At 34.8% G+C, this 27,154-nt stretch overlaps 1 protein-coding gene and 1 long non-coding RNA gene across 3 annotated transcripts in view; one reads left to right on the top strand and one right to left on the bottom strand.

Moving 5' to 3' along the window:
* On the top strand, positions 1-17,164 carry LOC133852037 (cysteine-rich receptor-like protein kinase 29). Of its 2 annotated transcripts, none has more exons than XM_062288706.1 (4): positions 1-1,524; positions 15,150-15,278; positions 15,500-16,028; positions 16,774-17,164. In XM_062288706.1, exons 1-4 carry the CDS (start codon positions 714-716, stop codon positions 16,862-16,864), a joined length of 1,560 nt encoding a protein of 519 aa, XP_062144690.1. In that variant the 5' UTR covers positions 1-713; the 3' UTR covers positions 16,865-17,164. The 2 variants fall into 2 exon arrangements, with proteins under 2 accessions (XP_062144690.1, XP_062144699.1); XM_062288715.1 differs by lacking the exons at positions 15,150-15,278; positions 15,500-16,028; positions 16,774-17,164 and adding exons at positions 3,183-3,293; positions 3,423-3,957; positions 4,379-4,550.
* Positions 5,055-27,154, bottom strand: part of LOC133852071 (uncharacterized) — a 50,703-nt gene continuing 28,603 nt past the window's right edge. Inside the window, exon 3 of the long non-coding RNA XR_009895889.1 lies at positions 5,055-5,109. This is a non-coding gene — a long non-coding RNA (uncharacterized LOC133852071). The remainder of the gene's footprint in view (positions 5,110-27,154) is intronic.

Here is a 27,154-nt window from a genome sequence, read left to right on the forward strand (position 1 = left end):
TACTAATTTTCTTCTCCAAACCATTTTTCCCCCCAAATCTTTCCCTCCCTCTCTCCATCACCTCTCCTCATCCCCACCGTGAGTCCGCCACCGTCGATCACTCACGAGCCCGCCACTGTGCGTTCTGCATCTCCGGCCAAAAGTCACCGTCCGTTCTCCATCTCTGGCCGTCTTCCATCTCCGACCGAGCTTCCACCGTCTTGCGCCGACCGAGCTCTCCATTTCCACCGCCGAACGAGGTCCCCCAGTTCCGGCGACCATTTCCCGCATTTCCGGCCTATATCTCCCCATTTCCGGCACCGGTAGCGATCTCCCCAATTTTTGATTTTTTGAGTTGTTTTCCGATTAGCGTGCTAGCATAAAATTTTTTAGAGGTAGTGCACTAATTTGGATATTGGAATTTAATATTCCTGCTCTTTTCGTGAGTTTTCTCTACAATCAAATAGTGAGTTGTGATTATTTTGGTTGCGGAGGAAGGTTGAAAAGAAATGAAGTTGGCTTGCAATTTTGGCTCATTCTGTGTAGACCCAAGAAAATAACTACTGTTGTTGCAGCAGTTATTAGTGGTGAAAATGGTAATATTATTCTCGCTGTTACTCAAAAGCTGATTTCTTCTGATGCACTCCGAATTCGGAGACCGATAGACTAGTAATAGTATATTAGCTACCTTCGTATGCCATTGCAGTGACCAGAAAGGCAATATTTGCATAGACATGGCAGTGGTTTCTTCAAGACTAGTCTTCCTGTCTGCCATATGCATTCTCATTGCTCCAGCCATTGTTCGGGCACAGGTTGATTATAACTATGACTGCTCAGTTAACCAGGGTAACTACAGCAGTGGCAGTACCGACGAGAAAAACCGGAATCTCGTCCTCTCCCCCCTCTCCTCCAACAGCATTGACATTGACTACGGGTTCTATAATTCGTCTTATGGGGAAAGCCCTGATCACAAAGTATATGCAATTGGACTTTGCAGAGGAGATTTGAAGCCTGATGAATGCCGTAATTGCCTCAATATCGCTAAAGATAATCTCACACTACAGTGTCCCGTTCAGAAGGAAGCAATAGTATTTTATGAAAAGTGCATGTTGCGCTACTCAACCCGCAACATATTTAGCACCATGGATGATACTCCTGAATATACTTGGATGAACAAGCGCGATAACATATCAGACTATTCAGCCGATGAGAAGCTTCAGTTCCGTAAGGACCTCCCGAACTTGTTGCAAAACCTAAGTGGTCGAGCTGCAGCAGGTGGTTCTCACCGTAAGTTTGCAGTAGGAAATGTAGCAGCCCCAAGATCCCAAACAATATATGGAATGGTTCAGTGCACACCTGATTTGTCTGAGCAAGATTGCAACCGATGCTTGAGTGGGGCTATTGATAATTTCTTGAAGTCTTATGCTGACAGCCTAGGTGGGAGAATTCTTAGACCCAGCTGTAATTTTAGGTATGAGAACTACGCCAACTTCCTTGACCACACAGCTTATGCGCCACCGCCGCCTCCGCCGCCACCGCCACCGCGTAAGTGCATCTTTGTGCTTAAAACATAGCAAATGATCGATGTGATTATAAGTTGTGACTAGCGCGTCAATTTGTACTGTCCGGGTTGGCTATTTCTGAGTGGTCTTTGATCAAGAATTTGTTTGTTAAGATTTTCATGAATACTTATTTTTTTAATTTTAATTTTTAATTTTTAAACTTTTTTTTTCCTTTTCTTTTTTACTTTGTATCTTAAGAGATAATTTTTTTCTCTAGCGGTGCTATTCCTTATAACTTTTTATAACTTACCAGAAATGCTTTCTTATATTCTTTTATCTTTCCATTTTAAAAATCAATCATTGGATCTATATGATCAATACATGATTCACGTGTAGGGTTGGCAATTCGGATTGGCGAGTCAAGTTAATTTAGGTCGACCTGCTTGACTGGCCAACCGATTATGGGTCAACCCGAACACGACTTGTTTAGTTAAACAAGTCAAACCATTCAACCCGAACACTACCAGCGAGTGACCCGACACGATCCTCTTGACTCGTTTAATAAACAGGTAATCCCGTTTGACCATTTTTGATCCAAATACGACCCGTTTGACTCGTTTCAACATGTATTTATTATATAAAGTACATATATAATTTTATAAACGGGTCAAACCACGTACGAGTCAAGTGGGTTGACCCGTTTGTGACCCGTTTATTAATTAAACGGTTCAAGCAGATTGATTTTTTTATGACCTGAACCCGTTTATGCAAAACACTAATCCTTTAATGTCGTGTTGGGTTCGTGGGTTGTGTTAGAAAATTGTCAGCTCTACCCACGTGTAGGTCATACAGATCCAATAATTGATTTTCAAAATAAAAGAAGAGCATTCCTAGTAGCCTCACCAAAATAGTTTTTTAGCTATTTTGGTGAGCCAATTTGATGAAAACTCTAAAAAACCACTCACAACAGCCTCACCACTTTAATCAAAAAGTTTTGGTGAGTGAAAATACTCACCAATTTTGATGAGTAATATTCACTCACTAACTCTCTCACTAATTTTGTTTCTCCTTTTTCTCTCACATGATCAGCACGCTTTTTTCCTTTTTTCTCCCATTTTCTTCTCCATCTCCCATCTCTCTCACACAATGGTGTCCTTATTTCATAGACATGAAGGTTTCTTTATCCTTGACATAAACATTGTGGTTTTTTCATTTATCTTGTCTTTATTTCTTTCTTGAATTTGGTTGAGAAGCAAACGAAAACTTCTGTGAATTTATTAGCACTGGTCTAATCTCAACATGAAGGTGTATGGTAGCTTGTTGTATAAAAAGATTAAATAGAGAAAGAATAAAGAAATCTGGAAAAAAAAAAAAAAAAAATATTTAAATGGAATTGTGATAATGAATAGTTAAAATGGTAAGGCTGCTTAGAGAATTTTGAAAGGGTGACTCACCAGAATAGTGAAAAGTCATTTTTAGCTACTTTGGTGAGTAAAATTTGGTGAGACTGCTAGAAATGCTCTAAGAACAATAGAAGAATCCCAAAAAAAAAAAAAACATTAATTCTCATAACTTTAACTGCGTAACTTGTTGAGTTTCAAAATAACTACTAGTTATGATAGCTCTTTCTCTATGTAACTGCTTAAATTTAAATTCAGCCCCCATAATGTTTTAATGTGAAATTATGTCTGGTTTTCACAGGTAACAAATCTCGAACTGTGATCATTGTAGTTGTGGTGTCCGTTGTTGCTCTCGTGGTGCTAGCCATCTCCATTTACATAGTGTGGAAGCGAAGGTGGAAGAAACCAGGAAGTAAGTAAAAAGAAATTGGAATTTGAATTATCGCGAAGAAAATAACAGTTACAAAACATGCATGCGCTCGTCATGCATATATATAGAAATTATGATTTTTATGAACTCCGAGTTTGTCTCATTTTTCAGACCAATCGAACTCAACAAGAAGTACTAGGACCTCGTCTCCCATGGCTCCTACAGCAACCACTCCATCATCATCTAAATTTCGTTGGGACGTCTTCTTGAGTTTTAGAGGTGTCGACACCCGCAATAACTTCATTGATCACCTCTACACTTCCTTGGTGCAAGAAGGAATTCGCGCCTTTCAAGATGAAGAGAAGCTTCCAAGAGGGGAGACCATCTCTGCCGGACTTCTCAACGCGATCAAAGAATCAAGGATTTTCATTGTAGTTTTCTCCAAAAACTTTGCTTCTTCCTGTTGGTGCCTTGATGAACTTGTGGAGATTATGAGCCATAGGGAAACCACAGGCCGCACTCTTCTTCCCATATTTTATCACATAAAACCCTCGGATGTTCGAAGTCTGAACGGAACTTTCGCAGAAGCATTTGCTATGCATGAAGAGCAGTTTCATAACAATATTGATAAGGTGGATAAGTGGAAAAAAGCTTTTACTAAAGCTGCAGATTATCCAGGCTTGGACCTCGAAAGCATTGCAAATGGGTATTATGCTATGAACTCTAGCTTGTGCTTTTTCATTCATTTTTCATTTTATTTTATTTTTTTGATTAATTTTACATAGGAATTTTTCATTCATCAATTTCATTCTGTTCCGTGGACCAGGATGCTTGTGTTAATTTGTTCAATCAATTAATTAAATCCCAAAGTCTAGGCTTGTCATATGTTATTTAACTCTACTTGTTAATTTTTTGGTGGGTCCGAACATAAATAAATATAACTATATATATAGGTACTTAGATGTTTGTCATGCATGACATCAATCTTAGTCTCAAATGATAGTATGATAACATTTGTTTGGTATCCTGAAGACTCATATAATTTACTTTATGTTTTTTTTTCCATCTTCTTTCCTTGTACTTACATCATTGTACGTTGTATTTTCCATTTGAATCATAATCATCAGGCGTGAAGCAAAATTCATAAAGAAGATTGTTGACGAAGTTTTGCAAATATTGAAAGGCTCTGAGACGTCGGCCTGAATGTTGCCCACATCCAATAGGAACTCTCATGCTGACGAGAAGGAAGTTCTATTCAACGTTATATATATGGTTAATTGTATCGATCTGTGCTGAGAGAAACTATGTTTTTCTTTTTCCCTCACCAAAGGTTTCAAAATATAAATTTTCCTGTTTGCAACACTATTTGCTGTAATTTCATAATTAATTTGTCAATGCCTTTGAATTCGATCTAGGTCAATTGGCACCTTAATTCCCCTTACAAGACCAAGATTAAAGGTGAGGAAAATTTAATAATTGTGCTCATGATCGATCAGCTAAGTATCTGATATGGTTGTGCTTTTCATTTTTGTGGGTTAAGGTTTTTTTTTTTTTTTTGAATAAGGTATGCATGGTTTCTACTATAATATTGTAGTTTGTATACAGGGAAAACTTCACAAAAGGGTATTAAATTATCTCGCTTTTTCAATTAAGAGTACCAATATAACAAAACGTTCAACTGACTCTGCCACCTGAATGCAGCTTTTGAACGTAAAAACCATAGATTGAGTGCATATTAAAGGAATTAATTAAAGGAAAACCCTTACCAACTAAAAATGAATAAAAAAGAAGGGAAGAAAGCGAACATTTGAATTAGTCCATGTGGATTCTTCCAAACAACTAGACTCCGCATCTTCACCTGAAAACATTAACCCACCAAATCAACTAAACCTCAATAATGAAAAAAAGAGTTCAGTACTTAGAATATCTAAATATTACATAATATTAATATGCATTGGTGTAGGCAATTCTATAGTGCTGATAATATTGCAGAAGGTTGTAACAAAAACAGGACACAGCAGCAGTAAAATATACAATAAAGAAGAAATAATCCATAACAGAGTTTGTATCCCATATCAGTCCAGCAACAGCCTTCACTTCATGCTTCCAAAGATAGCCCACACTTCAACTACCTGAGAACTAAAACTAACTACACAAACTTACCTGAACAGGCATGTTCATTTTGCCCAGCAAGAACATTTGTTCCTTCCTACCAGCCTTAACACAACAATTACCAGCAAGTACTATTGACAATTATTTTCTCATGTTAAGAAAACAATAATTTAGGAAAAACTACACTTACCCCCCCCCCCCCCCCCCCCGAACTTTCACCTCCATTGCAATGTTCTCACACTAAAAAAAAGTTGAAATTGACCCTCAAAACTTCTAGTCCCTTTCACTTAACTCCATCTGTTAGGGTTTTTTTTGTTAAAAGAGACGAAAAATGACGATAATATCCCAGCAGACCCAGCTGTGGGTCTCCTCCAAAGATTTTTTTTATTAATTTTTTTTTTATTATTATTTAAGGGCACTTTGATATTTTCACACATCTCAGTAGGGGTATATCGGACATTTCATGCATTTGCCATCCAAGTTAACAGAAAATCCTAATGACAAAGGGTTAAGTGAGAAAGGGCTAATAGTTTGAGGGGTTAATTGTAATTTTTTATTTTTTTATTTTTTTATTTTATTTTATTTTATTTTTCAGTTTGGGGGGATTGTAATTGAGGTGAAAGTTTAGAGGGTAAGCGTAATTTTTCCAATAATTTATTCAAAAAAAAAAATTAAAAAAAAAATAATCTTTTGTTTCCATTAGTAGAAACTTATTAAGAAAAAAAAGAAGTAAACATTATATCAAACGAGCTTCATGTGGTCCCTTTAGGGGAGGGTAACACCAAGGGTTATACCAGCCATATGGGACCAGCTAAACAATCATGTTTTGACATGCAACTAACCAAGGGTTCATTGCTTCATAGAAAGCAACACACATATGTCATATACTTTCTTGTTACTTAAACATTCCCCTTATATTAATAAAATGAATCTTTATTCACCAAAGAAAAAGGGAAAGAAAAAGATAGCAATGCACAACATTAACCTATGTTCATAAATAAAAGAATTTATAATTTCTAATATATCATAATTATAAAAAAAAGAAAAAAGAAAAAAGGATAAGTGACCAAAAGCCTTAAATAGTTAAACATTGTTGCTTAAAATACAGTATAATAATTACAATTAGGTTAATTTTGACAGGGATTTGGCTTAGGTGCTGTAAAAAAAATCTACAGGAGATTTGTAGTTTTTTCAATAATCCATATTTAATTTTAAGTTTCCATGCGAAAGAGAGAGAGAGAATGAAATTAAATCTAGACCGTACGTTAAAAAAACTATAAGAAATCTCTTGTAGTTTTTTTACACCAAATCTTTTTTATAGTGTCTTCTCCATTGCAAGAGAGACTATTAAATGTATCACCAGAGCACAACACTTCAATAAATTGAGTACAACCCTTATGTCCATTGATAGGAAACTCCATAAAAGCAAAACTGCAGAAATTATATGACAGAAGCGTTTACTTGAAATATAGACGACAAAGAGTTTCTTCTGCCTTTTGGCTTCTATAATTGCTTCAGTAATAGAACCTTTAAATGTAAGCAAGGAGAGAGACTGTTCCATCTGTTCACATAAAGGAAGAATTTTAAAGATACCAAAAATGTCCATAGGCTCTTGCTAGCTTCACATAACGCACAGATAGAAGTAGCAACCAGTTCAAAGAGCACATTGCAAGGATGGAATTTAAATCAAACCTAAAGCACAAAGTAATTTAATATTATAATCTATAGGTAGTTTTAAAATGAGAAAGGAAACCAAACCTGTATCAAATGAAACATTTGAAGAGAGAGAGAGAGAGAGAGCTATAGGTTGGGAAACTCAATGCTCATGACTACAGACTAGAGAAAAGGTTATACGACAAAGGAGACTTGTAAGTTGTAACTAACTTAGGAAGAGAACCATTGACAGCTAGCCAACTCATCTAAAAGGGAACCATCAAGTCAATGAACCAGTGTGTAAAAATTAACAAATCAGCTCACTAGATATATATAGACACCATGACACATTCAAACGTGCTCATATTCCACCATGCTCAATCAAGAACATCTATATTTTCCAACTTAGTAAGATTAGTACGTACTGAACCACAGAAATGTCCTCTGAAAGCCATATCCAAACTAGAAGTTAGAATTTCTAATTCTAATTTAGAAATTCTAAAAAAAGAAATGAGTACACATAATTTGAAATTGGAAAACCAATACTGAATAGTATATTATTCTTTGATAACAGCAATTTCTGAAATATGAAAAATCCATCTTTTCATTTCTTATTTTTTTGATTGATGGGATCAGTAGCAGCAAGTTCCAACTGTAGTGACTGTAGCAGTGGAATTTATGAATAGTTCGGGGATTATTGATGATAGTGATGTGACTGTATTAAAAGTTATAACAACATGATCGAGTTGGTACCAATCGTGGTAATAGTGGAAGTGGAAGCAGCGTCAAGTTCATGGGAGCAATAGCAGCAGTGCTGTTGGCGACAACAATTAGTGTCTATCATGGTGGTGACATTGAGTCACTATCATTCCGGTTGTGGACACAACATTGACATTATTTAAGGTAGTGGTAGTAGCAGCAACATTGATAGTCACTGTCAGCGACATTTACAATACGGGCCTTTCAAACTTCCGAGCCAAATATGTATCTGTTAGGCTGAATTGAAGTAGGCTTTTCAATATTCGCTTCGAAGTTTCATTTCAATTCTCTTTTTGTTTGCTTAGCTTTCTCAAGAGCCAAACATTGAATAGGGAAAAAGAAAACGAATAAAGCACTTTGTACCTTGAGTGATAGGCCTCGGAGAAGACTGTCCCTGCAATTAGGCGAGCGAGAGAGAGCGATCGATCTAATAGACAAAGAAAGTTTAGAACTTTGAAGTCAAAACTGAGAACCGCTATGATTGCGCCACGTCATCATTTTAAAGAATGACACTGACATGCTTTTGAGGAATGCTAAAGCATATTCTGGTGTTATCCTGGAATGACATAGATGTAATTTTTTTGATTAAAAATTTACATCTATGCCATCCAAAAAGACATAGATGTAATTTTTTAATTACATCTATGTCATTCCAGAAGAACACTAGGAGATCACCAGGAGATGTTCTAGCATTTTTTCATGCTTTTTGATTCTCTCCTAGGAATGAGATGAGGAGGTTGCTCGAGCGCATATATATATATATATGCATGATATTTTTTACATATTTTTTGCAAAACTCTTATACAACTCTAGTAACTTTTTTTTAAGATCAACTATTGAATATTTAGGGCACACATGTAGGAAAATAAATCTAATAATTGATCATTAAAAAAAAAAGGATAATTACACAATTGGTCATTGGAGTTAGCCTAAATTACAAATCACTCCCTGTGGTGTAAAAAGTTCATGAAGGGTGTCCGTGGTAACTATAATTACGAATCACTCTCTGAACCCATTTTTCGTTCATCAAATTAATAGATTCCGTTAGTTTGTCACGTCATACCTAATGGGAAATCGACACGTGGCCACCCTAAGCCCTGGGGTGGCCACATGTCACCCCCAAGAAGTGGTCAGGCCACCCCTGGCAACCACCCATTTGATATTTGATATTTTTTTTTTAAAAAAAAAAAAATAAATAATTTTTTAGTTTTATTTATTTATATTTTTTTATTGTAATTGACACGTGCTGATTTCTTATTGAGTATGACGTGACAAACTAACAGAATCTGTTAACTTAGTGGACGAAAACAGGTTCAATGAGTGATTCGTAATTATAGTTTATCACAATAACCTTCCAATATGAACTTTTTGTACAACAGGGAGTGATTTGTAATTTATGCCAACCCTATGGACCAATAGTGTAATTATCCATTTTTTTTAGTTAGAGTTGTGTAAGAGTTATGCAAGAATCATTACTCATATATATATATATATATATATATAAAACTTATTTTTCTTAGTAATTTAGGTTCAAATAAATTTTGAATTGTCCAATCAACATTATAGATGGATCCAAGTTGACCTACAAATCTGATTTAGATAACTAATATATCATTAATGGTAACTCAACATATATATATATATATATATATATATATATATATATATATAGTGTTTTCTTAATTATAAAGCTTAAAGAAAAAGAACTACGTGCGAAGAACAATAGTATTACATCTAAAATTAATCATCAAACATTAGCCCAGTAGTTGAAGCTTGCCGAGGCTTGGACAGAGCTGCTTTTAAATTGACCTTACTCTTTCTCTGTTACCCCTAAATTATGCTTCCATTGCAGTGATTGCACGGACGTGTCGGATTCAATGCTGCTGCTGTTCATGAAAAATGCCGACGGCGAAGGTACCAGAAGCGTATTGGGGGAGTAGCTTATTAAGCATAAGAACCAGCGAAGCTATGATTGGTTGGTCATGTACTACATTTTCTTGGAAGAACAGTAATCCTATGGAGATGCATCTCATCATTTTAGTCTTCATGAAGATTAAGAAGTCTTTCAGCAATGCCACCAATGAATTTGTAGCGCGTCTCCCAATCCAAAAGTACACGTTTGATTGGATCTATCAATGCATTCAACCAAGCATTTGATCATATTGAACTGAAATTTGTCGAAGATCGATCTATCGATCCTTAAAAGACATGCAACCCAAAATTTTACTCACTAGGGATGCAACAGGAAAATCATAATAGAAAAAACGAAATAAAAACACTTTGTAGTAGCGCGTCTCCCAATCCAAAAGTACACGTTTGATTGGATCTATCAATGCATTCAACCAAGCATTTGATCATATTGAACTGAAATTTGTCAAAGATCGATCTATCGATCCTTAAAAGACATGCAACCCAAAATTTTACTCACTAGGGATGCAACAGGAAAATCATAATAGAAAAAACGAAATAAAAACACTTTGTAGTACAAATAATATAAAACAATAAATTTTGTTTGGTAAATGTTAGAATTGCGAAATTTTTATGAAATATGAAATTGTAGCGCTCTGAATAAGCTTTCCAACGCCACTAAGTTTGTCTCAATCCGATGTTAGAATCAAAAGATATAATTTTTAAAGTAAAATGAGTCTAACAAAAAACTGATAAGAACTCCCATCATAAAGTATAGGGTTAAATACGTTTTTCGCCCCTAAGTTTTGAAAACTTTATTTTTTAGTACTTAAGTTTTAATTCGCATTACAAATGGTACTTCCATTTTAAGAAAAGACTAAATTAATATCACAGTCAACTTTTCCTTCCAAAAACTAAATTGGTCAAGAGGATGATTCCCTTGGCCAAAATGGGAGTGGCCAAGCTATCCCTCTTCTTTTTCTTTTTTCAATTTTATTTTAAGTTTTTAATATATTTTTTAATATTTTAATTAATTTTTAAAAAGATTTTTTATTTTTTATTTTTTTATACTAAAACACAGGTACTCTCAGGGATTGATATCTGGCGGGCCGTTAGTTTTTAGTCGGAAAACTTAACTGAGATACTAATTTTATTTTTTCCCAAAATAGAAGTACCATCTATAGTGCGAATTAAAACTCAGATACTAACAAATAAAATTTTCAAAACTGAGGGACTAAAAACGTATATAACCCTAAAGTCTAATGACTTGAATAGTAAATTCTTCAAAGTTAAGGGCCTGACTCAAAGTAATGCAAGCTTCCCAGAAAGCCAGCTAGTCAAGAGGAGTTGGACCATCTTATTAAGGCGAACTGGCGAAGTGTTCACTTTTAAATGGAAATTTGCAAGGGAAGACGTACGATTTTGTGGAAATTAAAAACGAGTCGCTGGTTACATTAATACTGTTGGGAATTCCAGCCCATCAAGCTTGAAGAATGGTTCTAATGGGACCCTAGCTGTTGCATTGAATGTCTAGCTTTACTTTAGAAATAACTATTCAGTAGTAATGATACATGTCCCACGCGTACCTTGACAAAGCTCAACAATTTAAGAGTCAACGTCAACGTCAACGCATGCAAAATATTTGTTCTCAACCGACTTGACTCCACACGCCTAAATATTTATTTTTAGGCCAACCAAAAATCAATAATGCAATTTTTCCATAATTTTATATCTGACAACCCAACCGGTTATTTTGACCACTTCTCATTTTGTTTTTACTTTTGCCTTTTTGTGTCTAGAAAAAGGCACCCCTTATAGTGGACTGTAAGCATGTATGGCATACGATAGAGGGCAACAAAAACAACACAACAGGTTTTACACTATTTTTATTTTTTTTTCCAAGTGTATATATTTTGCTTAGAAAGGAGTCAAACCTAGTGTAATCAAATTTCAAATTTGAAGTGTTAATCAAATTTCAGTTTTTCTGAGTTTTTTTTTCCTGTTTCCTTTGAGGTGATTAGAGTATTTCTCTTATTTAATATAATTATTAAGAATTCTACTTTCGATCTTTAGTTTTTGTTTATTGTTACAACATTGCTGTCAGAACAATTTTAATTATGCTTGGCGATCGCCGGTTTAGAAGATAAAATGGGAGGTTATTAATTAAGATGGTTATAGTTTGCCCTAGACTCCACTTGCCTATAAATTCTTTACTCATTTTGCAGAAGTCATGACTATTGATTGTTGTGACAAAACTAATATTTCAGGATCACCAAAGAAGCTAAAAAATTATAGAATAACAAATAACCATAACACAAACTCAAGAGACACCAAGATTTAAGTGGTTCGGCTTACCAAGCCTACATTAACTAGCAGAGACGATCTAGGAGAAATCTACTATCAAAAGATGGAGTATAAAGTGCAATACAAATAGCAACAACTCAAATCTAAAAGCTCCAATACACTCAAATCTCACTTTCACACAACAAAGGAGAACTAAATACAAAAGAGCAAACCTTTCTAAGTTTCCTTATCTCTTAACACCCAAGAAAAATAGTGAGAAAATACAAGTGAGACAACAAAAGAGACTTATTTCTTTGAAAAATACTAGACATCCCAACACTATTTTCTAAAATTTGGTTCGAATCTGATGTGTCACAATCCTATGAGATTGTGACATATTTTTCAAAATGATAAATTTTATAGAATTATGACACATCATGTTGTAACTAAATTCTAAAAAAAAGTAGTTGGACTTTTACAATGAGCTGCCGAACTACACTGCTGGACGGGTCCTCTTCTTCTTGTCTTCTCTCTCTCTCGCACACTGCTCTCTCAAAGGACCGAAGTCTTCGAGCTTGTTTGGCAAATGGTTGTAATTGTGGAATATTTGTTTGAATAGTAGTAAAAAGTGATTGATGTGATAAAAAGTATAAAAAAGTTTGAAATTGTTTTATAGAAAAGTTAAAAAGTTTTGTTTTGTAATGAATTATTTTATTTGGATAATAATAAAAAATTATAAATATGATATAAAAAGAAAAGAAAAAAGAGAAAAAAAGAAAAAAGAAAAAAGAAAAAAAAGTCAAATATGAAAAAAAATAAAGAAAAAGTGAGAGTTGTTTGCCAAAGCCTTTTTGTTTCAAAGAAATAACTGTGAGAGAAAAGAAGGCAAATAAAGGGGCCCACGGTAAGGACTTGATAAAGACAAGTGACATGAACTGCATTTATCATCAAAATTATATGCTGCAACAAAATTGAACGCGTCACCGGCCGGTATATAATTCTAATTTTACCCCGCATGGCATGAAAATATCCTTCCCAAAAAAACTGCTTCTGAAATTCATGCAGGGTAAAATTGGAGTTTCAGGGGAGGGGAGGGGCGAAGCTTCACGCTTCAAACCAATAAAAGTCTTCTGCCAAAAGTCTGGCATTCAGACACGGACAGGTAAAGCTTGTTGTGGGGAGAGGGGGGAGGGGCGAACTAAACGGGGCGTATATTAGCTACGTTCGTATGCCATTGCAGTGACCAGAAAGGCAATATTTGCATAGACATGGCAGTGGTTTCTTCAAGACTAGTCTTCCTGTCTGCCATATGCATTCTCATTGCTCCAGCCATTTTTCAGCCACTACTAAATCAAAAGCTTAACTATTTCTGTTCAGATAAGCAGGGTAACTACGGCAGTGGCAGTACCTACAAGGCAAACCTGAATCTCGTCCTCTCCCGGCCCCTCTCCTCCAACAGCACTGACATTGACAACGGGTTCTATAATTCGTCTTATGGGGAAAGCCCTGACAAAGTATATGCAATTGGACTTTGCAGAGGAGATTTTAAGTCAGATGTTTGCCGTAACTGCTTCGCTGACTCAAAAGATTCTCTCACAGAGAGTTGTCCCAATGAGAAGGAAGCAATAGTATGGTTTGATGAGTGCATGTTGCGCTACTCAAGCCGCAACATATTAAGCAGCATGGATGATACTCTTGAATTTCCTTGGATGAGCGAGAAGTATAGGGTATCAGACGATGAGACGGTTCAGTTCAGTAAGGACCTCCGGAACTTTTTGCAAAACCTAAGTGGTCGAGCTGCAGCAGGTGGTTCTCTCCGTAAGTTTGCAGTAGGAAATGCAGCAGCCCCAAAATCCCAAACAATATATGGACTGGTTCAGTGCACACCTGATTTGTCTGAGCAAGATTGCAGTCGATGCTTGAGTGGGGCTATTGATAATTTCTTGAAGTCTTATACTGACAGACTAGGTGGGAGAATTCTTAGACCCAGCTGTAATTTTAGGTATGAGAACTCCAGCTTCTTTGACTCCACAGCTTATGCGCCACCGCCACCGCAACCGCCAACGCTATTGCCATCCCCACCAACACCGTCACCGCCAACACTATTGGCATCCCCACCAACACGGTCACCGCTGACATTGCCACCCCCAACAACGCCGCCGCCGTTGTCATTGCCACCCCCAAAAATGCCACCGCTACTGCCTCCACCTCTGCCTCCGCCGCCGCCGCGACGTAAGTGCTTCCTTATGCTTAAAACATAGCAAATGATCGATGTGATTATAAGTTGTGACTAGCACGTCAATTTATGGTCTTTGATCAAGAATGTTTTGTTAGTTAAGATTTTCATGAATACTTATTTTTTTTAATTTTTAAACTTTTCCTTTTCCTTTTCTTTTTAACTTTTTATCTTAAGAGAGAATTGTTTTCTTCTAGAGGGGCTATTCCTTATAACTTACTAAAAATGCTTTCTTATATTCTTTTATCCTGTCATTTTAAAAATCAATTATTGAATTTATATGATTCATACATAATTCACGTGTAGGCGAGTTAGGTTCAAGTTTACTTGCATGACTGCCCAACCCATTATAGGTCAACCTGAACATGACTTGTTTAGTTAAACAAGTCAAACCATTCAACCCGAATACGACCAACAAGTGACATGACACGATCCTCTTGACTCGTTTAATAAACAGGTAAACCCATTTGACCCTTTTCAATTCAAATACGAGCTGTTTGATCCGTTTCAACATGTATTTATTATATAAAGTATATACATAATTTCATAAACGGGTCAAATCATGGGTCAAGTGGGTTGACCCGTTTGTGACCCGTTTATTAAACGGTTCAAGCGGGTTGATTCTTTTATGACTTGAACCCATTTATGCCAATAACTAATCCTTTAATGTTGTGTCAAGTTTGTGGGTCGTGTAAAAAATTATCAGCTCTATTCACGTGTGGAGTATACAGATTCAATAATTGATTTTCAAAATAAAAGAATATAAGAATAATAGGAGAATACAAAAAAAAAAAAAAAAAAAAAAAAAAAAAAAAAACAATTCTCATAACAACACTGCATAACTTGTATAACTACCAGTTATGATAGCTCTTAATTTCTATATAATTGCTTAAATTTAAATTCAGCCCCCAGAATGTTTTAATGTGAAAATATGTATGTTTTCACAGGGAGTAGCAAATCTCAAACTGTGATCATTTTAGTTGTGGCGCCCGTTGTTGCTTTTGTCAGTTTTGTGGTGCTAGCCATCTCCATTTACATCAATTTAAGAGTGAGGAAGCGAAGGGAGAAACCAAGAAGTAAGTAAAGAAATTGGTTCACCGTTATTTGTTATGAAAAGAGTACTTGGAATTTTAATTATATATATATATCGCGAAGAAAATAACAGTTAGAAAACATGCGCTCGTCATATATATAGAAATTATGATTTAGTATATCTTTCTTACTTTACGATTTACTTAAAAAAATATCCTGGACTTATACTCCTCTTATGAACTCCGAGGTTTGTCTCATTTTTCAGTCCAATCGAACTCAACAACAAGAAGAACCTCGGCTTCCATGGTTGCTCCAACCCTTCCATTATCTTCTAAATTTCGTTGGGACGTCTTCTTGAGTTTTAGAGGTGCCGACACCCGCAAGAATTTCATTGGTCACCTCTACTCCTCCTTGGAGCGAGTCGGAATTCGCATCTTCCGAGATGAAGAGGAGCTTCCAAGAGGGGAGACCATCTCTACGGCACTTCTCAATGCGATCGAAGAATCAAGAATTTTCATTGTAGTTTTCTCCAAAGACTTTGCTTCTTCCCGCTGGTGCCTTGATGAACTTGTGGAGATTGTGGACCGTAGGAAAACCATAGGCCGCACTCTTCTTCCCATATTTTATCACATAAAACCCTCAGATGTTCGAAGACAGACCGGAACTTTCACAGAAGCATTTGCTAGGCATGAAGAGCAGTTTCATAACAATATTGAGAGGGTGCATAAGTGGAAAAAAGCTCTTACTGAAGCTGCAAATTGTTCTGGCTTGGATCTCGAAAGCATTGCAAATGGGTATTATGCTACGGACTCTTGTGCTTTAATTGTTCATTCATTTTCATTTTATTTTATTTCTGAATTTTACATAAGAATTTATAAAATTAAAGTTGAGCTATAAAAAAATAAATAAAAAGGAAAAAATAACCCCCTACTCTTCATTCATCAATTTCTTTCTGTTCCGTGGGCCAGTGTGCTTGTGTTGTTCAATCAATTAAAACCCAAAGATAGGTTTGTCATATGTTATTTAACTCCACTTGTTGACATTCCCTGCTACAAATCGGTTTTTGCATAAACAGGGAGTAAACACTGACAACTCTACGAGCATATAAAGATGATGATACTTCGATCTTAGAGAGAGAGATTTTGATTATAGAATCATACATTGAGTGTTACCTTTTAGATAAAATGTCATACGCTTGAAAGGATTGGTATTTTAGCCATAATTTCCATAAAACAGTTAATAGCTTTGTCCATGTAAATAAAAATAAGAATAAGAATAATAAAAAAATTATGGCATGTCATTTGATATATATATATAAATATGACAGAAATTATGTACAAATGTACTTCAATGATATTCTTGACAAATTTGATATAAGTTAGATGTTTGTCAAATGAAAGTAACATAACATTTGTTTGGTACCCTGAAGACTCGTATAATTTACATTATTATTATTATTATTATTTTTCGATCTTCTTTCCTTATCGCATTTAATTACTTCATTGTTGTGTTTTCCATTTGAATCATAATCATGATCAGGCATGAAGCAAAATTCATAGAGAAGATTGTTGAAGACGTTTTGCGTATATTGAAAGTCTCCGACGACCTGAATGTTGCCCACATCCAATAGGAGCTTAAACTCTCATGTTGACGAGAAGGAAGTTCTATTCAACCTTATATTATCTATATGGTTGTATCAATCTGTGCTGAGACAAATTGTGTATTTTTCTTTTTCCCTCACCAAAGGTTATATAGATATGGTAATTGTATGCTTTCAAAATATAAACTTTCCTGTTTACAACACTACTACTATTTGCTGTAATTTCATAATTAATTTGTCAATGCCATTGAATTCTAGCTCAATTGGCACCTTAATTCCCCTTACAAGACCAACATGAAAGGTGAGGAAAATTTAATAATTGTGTTCATGATCGATCAGCTAAGTATATATATGATATGGTTGTGCTGTTAATTTTTGTGGGTTATATATGTTTTTTTTTTGGTATGGTTTCTAATATAATGTAGTTTGTATATACGGTTGCAGCTGAGACTTGCAGTCTTATGTTTCGAATCTTAGCGTTTTCCTGGACAAAGTGTATTTACAGTGGCCAAATGTTCAGCTGGGAAATTGCAGAAGGCAATCAGGGCACAAGAACACATCCTCAAATTAAAAAAACCCAAATCCTAGACGTGGCCAACATTTAGGCTAATAAAAAATTCTTTCTTAACAACTCAATCCCATGCATGATACACAATTGATATATAACGCCTTAATTTATACCCAATTAAATAATATCATGTTTTTCTCACAATAGCTAGTAGGAATAAACTACATGCATGATAGACTTCTTAAAATCCTAGCTAGCCACTATTTAACTAAATAGTTCATATTTTATGATCTGATCAATCAATATACACAATCAATCGATATCAGGAGAAATTAAGACAAATATGTTAAAATCCTAAGCATTACTCAATTAATTAAACAGTTCATATTTCGCCATCTGCTTCATATATAGAACTAAATTAAGATGATAAATACCAGAGTGATAAACTCTGAACTATGTAATAAAAAAAAGAGTTAAATACACTTCTGGTCCCTGAGTTTTGAAAACTTTATTTTTTAGTCTATCAGTTTCAATTTGCATCACAGATGATACTTAAGTTTTGAGAAATGGCTGAATTAATACCTCGGTTAACTTCTCCATCCAAAAACTAACAGCCCGCCACGTCACTGACACTTAGCACCACTAGAAAGTCAACACCTGTCCAGTTAGACACGTTAGCATCCACTTAATTTCCAAATCATTCGAATACCTCAACATCACACACCCCACGTCATTTGTTTATTTTGGGGGGAAAATATTTTCTGCAATTTAAGAAACTTAAAACTAAAACTCAAATATTTCAAACAAAAAATTGAAATCATCGTTCATCTAAAAAAGAAATCAAAAAGTAATTGCCGAAGAGAAGAGGACAGAAGAACCCTAGTCCCTAAACTCCCTCCTATCGAATCCACTTGGACTTTCTCCCAAACATGATTAGACGAAGTCGACTGGTGTTTTTGGAGTTGCAGACTTACTAATTTCCTCCATTAAGTCTCCCGGAGGTGAACGGAAGTTGGATGACTTGCCTAGCTCAGACAACCATCTTTGGAGATGGCTTCTTGTCACACACGAAATTCCAAAGGGAATGAAGTTTCCTGTGGTGTAGAGAAGTTCGGTTGTTAGGCCCAAAAATGTTCTAAAATTTGTAATTTTTTAATTTTTTTCTTGACCTTTTTTGGTTTTTAAAAAAAAATGATTCATTTGAAGATTTAGACAATTTTTTGTTTGTTATGTGTTTTGTATTCTTCGTTCCTTGGAGTCATCATCCGGATCGTCCTCGGTGGGCCGTGTTGACATATTATATTTCTGTTTCTGCAATTTACCCGTACCATTGAAGATCTCATGGATTACGGAAAACCCTGGAAAAAGATTTTGGGGTGCACCATTTACAACTCAAGAGTAAGCATTATGTTATAATTATAGATAGTTTGAATGAGTTTTTGCTGACTGAATGTTATACTTCAAGATACAAACAAGAGCTGCATGCAAATTAGGGTATTATATTCCAGTATAATTCAGTTGATCTTTTTTGTTTGTTTGTTTGTTTATTTTTGTTTTGTTTTTATTTTTGTTTTTGTTTTTGTTTTTTTTAAGTATAATTCACAGTTGATCATTTCGAATTTTTGAGGCCCTCTGTTGACCCCTTTCTTTTTTTGCTGGAAAAATTATGAAATAGAATAAGGAAAATTACAAAGGCAAAAGTAAAATTGAGATTTAAGGCTCCATGGCAACGACCAAATTTGTAGAACTTATTTTGTCCAATTTCTAAGTGCTAAAGGGTTTTGACAAAATTATTCGTAAAATATAATGAAGCGCAAATATTACTCGATTGAGATTATCACTTTCTTGTGTAACAAAAAAACACTCTTCCGGAGAGAATTGTACAAAAGAAGTTGACAAGAGACAAGAGAAGCTATTGTTGAGTATATATGCATATGACCAAATAGTCGTATTTATAGTGAATTTGGACACATCTAACTTCTAAAATTATTTGATCCAATGGTCACAAATTGCATGTGTCTACCAAATATAACTTAATAGACATTGCGCCTCAAAATACCTAAAGCCCATTGCCCGAATGGTATACAACAAAATGTTTTCAAGACCATACAGACTCACAACACTACAAAAATAGCTGCAGTTTGACACGTGTCTACAGTACCCGTTACTGTAGACACGCGTCAAATTTGACACGTGTCACTAGTGACACGTGTCAAATTGTGGAAGCGTCAAAAATGGACACGCGTATGAAATACACGTGTCCAATTGGACACGTGTATTTTATACGCGTGTGCAAGTGGACACGAGTATAAAATACTCGTGTCAAACTGGACACGTGTCTTATTACACGTGTGCAAGTGGACACGAGTATAAAATACTCGTGTCGAACTGGACACGTGTAATAAGACACGTGTCCAGTTTGACACGAGTATTTTATACTCGTGTCCACTTGCACACGTGTATTAAGACACGTGTCCAGTTTGACACGAGTATTTTATACTCGTGTCCACTTGCACACGCGTATAAAATACACGTGGCAAATTGGTATTTTTTGCCAAAATAAACATTAAAAAAAAAATCAGTGTTGTATTAATTTTTTAAAATTAAAAAAAAAAATTAAACTCATTATCTTATTAATCATACAAATCTTTGAAAATACGGTGTACATAACTTATACACATAAAATTAAGTTTGAAAAGTATATGCTATATGTAAATTTTATATTTGAAATTTATACTTTTTAGGTTCTTTATTTATATGTATATAGTATACTATATTGTACTATATACATAATTAACCAAATTTGGTGCTATATATCTAATTAAACCAAATAGTTCAAATTAGGGTTCAGTTTTGTACACCATCTACGTTTAGAAACAAAAAAAAAAAATTTAAACATAACAAAGTTAAAAAACCTATAATTAATACTATATATATAGATATGCATGCATGTAAACGGTTTAGAAATTATATACAGTAACCTTTTTATTTATGGCTATATATAGTAATTGCAATTATTTTTAGAATTCTGCGCTACATAATGAATTAAATACTTATAGTTTAGTCCCTCATATAGTACATATATACATTTAGGGTTTATGGCTATATATAGTACATACCCTTAGGGTTAGGGTTTATAGCTATATATAGTATATACACTTAGGGCTAGGGTTTATACCTATATATAGTATATATACTTAGGATTATGGTTTATCGATATATATAGTATATACACTTACGGTTTGGGTTTTAGGGTTTATAGGTATATATAATATATACACTTAGGGCTATGAATTATAATTTAATTGATTTTACGTTTAATGAATAATAATGTCAATATATTTTTCACGTTTCATTATTGTACACTTTTAAATATATATATATATATATATATTAAATCATGAGCAGTTCAAAATTAAATAAAACCGATATATATAGTATATACACTTAAACTTATGATTTATAGCTATATATAGTATACATACTTAGGGTTAGGGTTTATCGCTATATATATTATATACACTTAGGGTTAGGGTTTATAGCTATATATAGTATATACTTAGGGTTAAGGTTTATCGCTATATATAGTATATACACTTAGGGTTAGGGTTTTATGTTGTATAGGTATATATAATATATACACTTAAAGCTATGGGTTATGATTTAATTGATTTTACATTTTATGAATAATAATGTCAATATATTTTTCATGTGTTATTATTGTATACTTTTAAATATATATTTTAAATCACGAGGATTAGGGTTAGGGTTTATGACTATATACAATACGTACCATTAATTAGGATTGTAGTTTATAGCTATATATAGTCTATGCACTTAGGGTTAGAGTTTAATTTTATGGTTAGATTTTAGTTTTTATTTTTTATTTAGCTATATGTACGGTATATACATTTCAGGCTGCATGGGTTTATATTTTTTTTTTATGTGGTTAAATTATATATATATATATATATATATATTTTTTTTTTTATGCATGTAAATACATTTCGGGACGTGTATTTAAATACAAAATAATATATAGTACATATACTTAGGGTTATGGTAGTATAGTATATATACTTATACTTAGTGTCATGATTTAAATTTAGGGTTTATATTTAGTTTTAATTTATAGTTTATGTTTTAGTTTTAGGTCTTAGGGTTTAGCAATGTGTACATGCAGTACATGCAGTGCATACACGTTATGGGTTGCATGGGTTTATATAAAATATATATAATATATTAAATATATATATATAATATATTAAAAAAAAATAAAAAAAATGACATTTGGAGACGTGTATTTACATACACGTCCCCAATTGGGCACGTGTACTACGTACACGTGTCCAATTGATTGGCCAGGTACTGCGCGGGAGTTCTCCCGCGCGCCACCTGGCCAATCTTAGGATATAAATTATATTTAAATTATATATTATTCAAATTATATACTTTTTAAATATATTTTAAATTCAAAATTTTATATTTAATTTATATAAAAGAAATGGGTAGCTTCCAGAGGAAGCTACCCATTTCTTACGTAATTCTCTCTCTCTCTCTCACTCTCTCTCTCTCTCTCTCTCTCTCTCTCTCTCTCTCTCCGTCGAGCTCTGGCCGGCGACGACAGCCCATTCCGGCGACCCTCCCTCTCTCTCGCTCTCCCTAGCTCTCTCACCTCCCGTTCCGGCCGGCCAGTACTGTCCAGTACCGGCCCTCTCTCTCTCTCTCTCTCTCTCTCTCTCTCTAGCTCTCTCTCTCTCTCAGCTCTCGCCACTGTCCCCCGCCACTGCACAGCCCTCGCGTCCGTTCAAGGTATTCCCTCCACTTCCGGCCTCTCACTCTCACTCATCTTCTCAATCTCTCTCTCTCTCTCTCTCTCTCTGTCTCTCTCGGTTTACAGTGCATATCTAACATTTTGAGCTTTAATTTTTTTTTTTTTTTTTTTTTTTTTTTTTTTTTTTTTTTTCTGTCAAAAATTCCAGGTACACGTACAAGCTTGCACTACAAATATCACTGTGAGTTATTTTTATTTTTGTTTTCAATTTTTTGCTATAAGTTTGTATATTTTATTAATTTTTTTTGTGATATTTGTATAATTTTTTTCATTGTCTAGTTTGTGCAAATATGGAATATATACTTGCAGATTTTTTATTACTGATTTTTTTATTACTGAATCATTGTCTAGTTGGTGGAAATATGGAAAATATGGAATATGGAAATATGGAATTTATTGGTGATTATATTTAATTTTTTTTTAAAAAAAACTCTTGATGTGAGGATATTTGAGATATATTTTAGTGTGCTACTATGGATTTAATGTGCTATTGTGAATTTTGGTATTTTTATGAAGTGGCAAAAAGAAAAAATATCCGCTATCATCTTAATTTTATAAAAATATGATCGTGAGCAATAATGGCAAAGTAAAATTAAAATACAAAATTATAATCAACATATTGTGCTATGAATATATATAAATTGTGGGGAAAATAAATTGTGCTACTAATATATATAAATTGTGGTATTTTCGGGAAAAAAAAAACAAAAAAACAAATATTCCACTGTCCACCATTTACAATCATATTCGTAAAAAAAACCTTAAAACAAACGTCATAAATCATCAATTGCGACGAATTTGTTTTTTATCTTCCATTTTTAACGTTAACTATTCATGTGAAGAGACTACATATTTATAAGAAGAATTTGGTATCTTCGGATAAAAAAACTCAAAAAAAAAATACTAAAATTTCTCTCATATGCATATATAAACTTTATATCCTAAAATCATAACCATAAAACCAACACAATAATAAACCCTTAAATAAACTTTGAATCCTATACGTTCTAAAAAAAAACCCTTACCCTAAACCCTAAACCCTAAGCCCTACAAAAAAATCCTACACTTTCTAAAAAAAACCTAAACTGCTAAACCCTAAACCCTAACAAACCCTAAACTCTTATAAAAAGAATAAAATAAAACCCTAAACCCTTTAAAAAAAATAAAAACTTACTACACTTTCGAAAAAAACAACGAAAACCCTAAACCCTAATCCTAAATCCTTACAAAAAAAGATTCCTACACTTTCTTAAAAAAAACTCTTAACCCTAAACCCTAAACCGTAACAAACCCTAAAACCCTAAACCCTAAACCCTAATCGCTTTAAACCAAAATAAAACCCTAAATCGTAAACCCTAAACCCTTAAAAAAAAAAAATTTACCTAAAACCCTAAACCCTAAACCCTTAAAAAATAAAAACCTAAAACCCTAAACCCTAACCCTAGACCCTAGACCCTAACAAACCCTAAACCCTAAAAAAAAAAAAAACCTAAAACCCTAAACCCTAGACCCTAACAAACCCTAAACCCTAAACCATAAACCCTAAAACCCTAAACCCTAAACCCTAATCGCTTAAAAAAAAAAACCCTAAATCCTAAACCCTAAACCCTTGAAATTTTTTTTTTTACCTACAACCCTAAACCCTAATCGCTTAAAAAAAAAAAAACCTAAAACCTTAAACCCTAACCCTAGACCCTAGACCCTAACAAACCCTAACCGTAAACTCTAAACCCTAAACCCTAAACCCTAAACCCTAACAAACCCTAAATCCTAAACCCTAAACCGTAACAAACCCTAAACCCTAAAACCCTAAACCCTAAACCCTTAAAAAATAAAAACCTAAAACCCTAAACCCTAGACCCTAACAAACCCTAAACCCTAAACCATAAACCCTAAAACCCTAAACCCTAAACCCTAATCGCTTAAAAAAAAAAACCCTAAATCCTAAACCCTAAACCCTTGAAATTTTTTTTTTTACCTACAACCCTAAACCCTAATCGCTTAAAAAAAAAAAAACCTAAAACCCTAAACCCTAACCCTAGACCCTAGACCCTAACAAACCCTAACCGTAAACTCTAAACCCTAAACCCTAAACCCTAAACCCTAACAAACCCTAAATCCTAAACCCTAAACCGTAACAAACCCTAAACCCTAAAACCCTAAACCCTAAACCCTAATCGCTTTAAACCAAAATAAAACCCTAAATCGTAAACCCTAAACCCTTAAAAAAAAAAAAATTTACCTAAAACCCTAAACCCTAAACCCTTAAAAAATAAAAACCTAAAACCCTAAACCCTAACCCTAGACCCTAGACCCTAACAAACCCTAAACCCTAAACCCTAACCCTAGACCCTAGACCCTAACAAACCCTAAACCCTAAACCCTAAAAAAAAAAAAAAACCTAAAACCCTAAACCCTAGACCCTAACAAACCCTAAACCCTAAACCATAAACCCTAAAACCCTAAACCCTAAACCCTAATCGCTTAAAAAAAAAAAACCCTAAATCCTAAACCCTAAACCCTTGAAAAAAAAAATTTTACCTACAACCCTAAACCCTAATCGCTTAAAAAAAAAAAACCTAAAACCCTAAACCCTAACCCTAGACCCTAGACCCTAACAAACCCTAACCGTAAACTCTAAACCCTAAATCCTAAACCCTAAACCGTAACAAACCCTAAACCCTAAAACCCTAAACCCTAAACCCTAATCGCTTTAAACCAAAATAAAACCCTAAATCGTAAACCCTAAACCCTTAAAAAAAAAAAAATTTACCTAAAACCCTAAACCCTAAACCCTTAAAAAATAAAAACCTAAAACCCTAAACCCTAACCCTAGACCCTAGACCCTAACAAACCCTAAACCCTAAACCCTAAACCCTAAAAAAAAAAAAAAACCTAAAACCCTAAACCCTAGACCCTAACAAACCCTAAACCCTAAACCATAAACCCTAAAACCCTAAACCCTAAACCCTAATCGCTTAAAAAAAAAAAACCCTAAATCCTAAACCCTAAACCCTTGAAAAAAAAATTTTTACCTACAACCCTAAACCCTAATCGCTTTAAAAAAAAAAAACCTAAAACCCTAAACCCTAACCCTAGACCCTAGACCCTAACAAACCCTAACCGTAAACTCTAAACCCTAAACCCTAAACCCTAAACCCTAACAAACCCTAAATCCTAAACCCTAAACCCTAAAAAAAAAATAACCTACACTTTCTAAAAAAAATACCCTAACCCTAAACCCTAAAAAAAAATCCTACACTTTCTAGGAAAAAAATCCTAACCCTAAACCTTAAACCCTAACTCCTAAACCCTAAACCTTAAAAACATTTTGACATACACTTTCTAAAAAAATACCCTAACCCTAAACCGAAAAAAAAAAAAAATTCCTACACTTTCTAGGAAAAAAACCCTAACCCTAAACCTTAAACCCTAACACTAAACCCTTAAAAATAAAAAAACAAAATCCTACACTTTTAAAGAAACAAATAAAACCTAACCCTAAACCCTAACAAACCCTAACCCTAAACCCTTTAAAAGAATAAAAAAAATAAAAACACTTACACTTTCTAAAAAAAAACTAAAACCCTACATAAAATAATCCTACACTTTCAAAACAAACCATAACCCTAACCCTAAACCCTTAAAAATAAAAAATGAAATATATTTGTACACGTTTATACTGTAAGCCGTATGATTTGTCTTGTCCTCTTAACCCTATACAGATAAACATGGACAAGTCTTGGATGTCAACACCTAGGGGTACGACACGGTATAACGATGGGTGTAGGGCGTTTGTGGCATTTGCCGTTAGTAATTGTACGGCCGGCGATGGAAAAATTTACTGCCCATGCAAGTATTGTCGAAATAACCAGCGTCACACTCCTGAGTACGTTCTTGCCCACCTGACTGGAGGTCGGGGGATGAATCCGGGATACAATTTGTGGTATATGCACGGTGAGACTACGACTGGTTCCGCTACTCCTGGTCAGTGTTCGAGTCATCACAGTGGCACAGAGGCCGCTGACCGTAGCACTGAACATGGTGATCATGTCACAGAACAGGAGGGTGTCGCCGTGGAACAGGATGATAACATGCACGCCATGTTGCGTGACGCCTTCGGCGTGCACGATGTTCCTGAAGACGTCAGTACTCTTCCGCAACAAGTTGATGAAGATACCTCGTGCGGGGACGCATTGAAGTACCAAGAGCTGTTAAAGACTGCCGAGAAGCCCCTTCACCCTGGTACGAAGCACAGTAAATTGAGTGCTACTGTACACATGTACAACTTGAAGTGCGTTGGAGGTATTAGTAACAAGATATTTTCAGACATTCTCGAATTCATCAATCAGTTGTTGCCTCCTTGCGATGAGGCATTGCCAGATAACACGTATGAGGCGAAAAAGTTCCTAAGTGGCATGGGTCTGGGGTATGAGAAGATTCCGGCGTGCCGTAATGACTGTATGTTATTCTGGAAAGACAATAAAGAATTAGATTCATGTACCGTATGTGGAGAGTCTAAGTGGAGGGCTGATACACATATAGATGATGATGGTGAGATCATATCAGCGAGAAAAAAACGCCCGGTGAAGATCTTGAGGTGGTTTCCACTCATCCCACGGTTGCAGAGGTTATTCATGTCTAAGCATACTGCGCCCCATATGAGATGGCATGCAGAAGGCCGCACTAGGGATGGCGTATTGAGGCACCCGGCCGACGGTGAGGCATGGAGATCGTTTGACATTTTACACCCAGATTTTATGGCAGAGAGTAGGAACGTCCGGCTTGGTTTGACAGCAGATGGATTTAATCCATTTGGGAACATGAGCACATCCCACAGCACATGGCCCGTAATGCTTGTGCCGTACAATTTGCCACCTTGGATGTGCATGAAACAGTCGTCCTTCATCCTTTCCATGGTTATCCCTGGACCGAGCTCACCAGGTATGGATATTGATGTTTACCTTCAGCCATTGAT

The sequence above is a fragment of the Alnus glutinosa genome, chromosome 1 (assembly GCF_958979055.1).
Source record: "Alnus glutinosa chromosome 1, dhAlnGlut1.1, whole genome shotgun sequence".
Lineage (NCBI taxonomy): Eukaryota > Viridiplantae > Streptophyta > Magnoliopsida > Fagales > Betulaceae > Alnus > Alnus glutinosa.

What these genes read in the sequence shown, in the direction of transcription:
- LOC133852037 (XM_062288706.1), top strand. Translation starts at nt 714, where the DNA reads ATGGCAGTGGTTTCTTCAAGACTAGTCTTCCTGTCTGCCATATGCATT. An exon ending in TCCGCCGCCACCGCCACCGC is followed by an intron (nt 1,525 to 15,149) that starts GTAAGTGCATCT and finishes ATGTTTTCACAG; the next exon opens with GGAGTAGCAAATCTCAAACT. An exon ending in GCGAAGGGAGAAACCAAGAA is followed by an intron (nt 15,279 to 15,499) that starts GTAAGTAAAGAA and finishes CTCATTTTTCAG; the next exon opens with TCCAATCGAACTCAACAACA.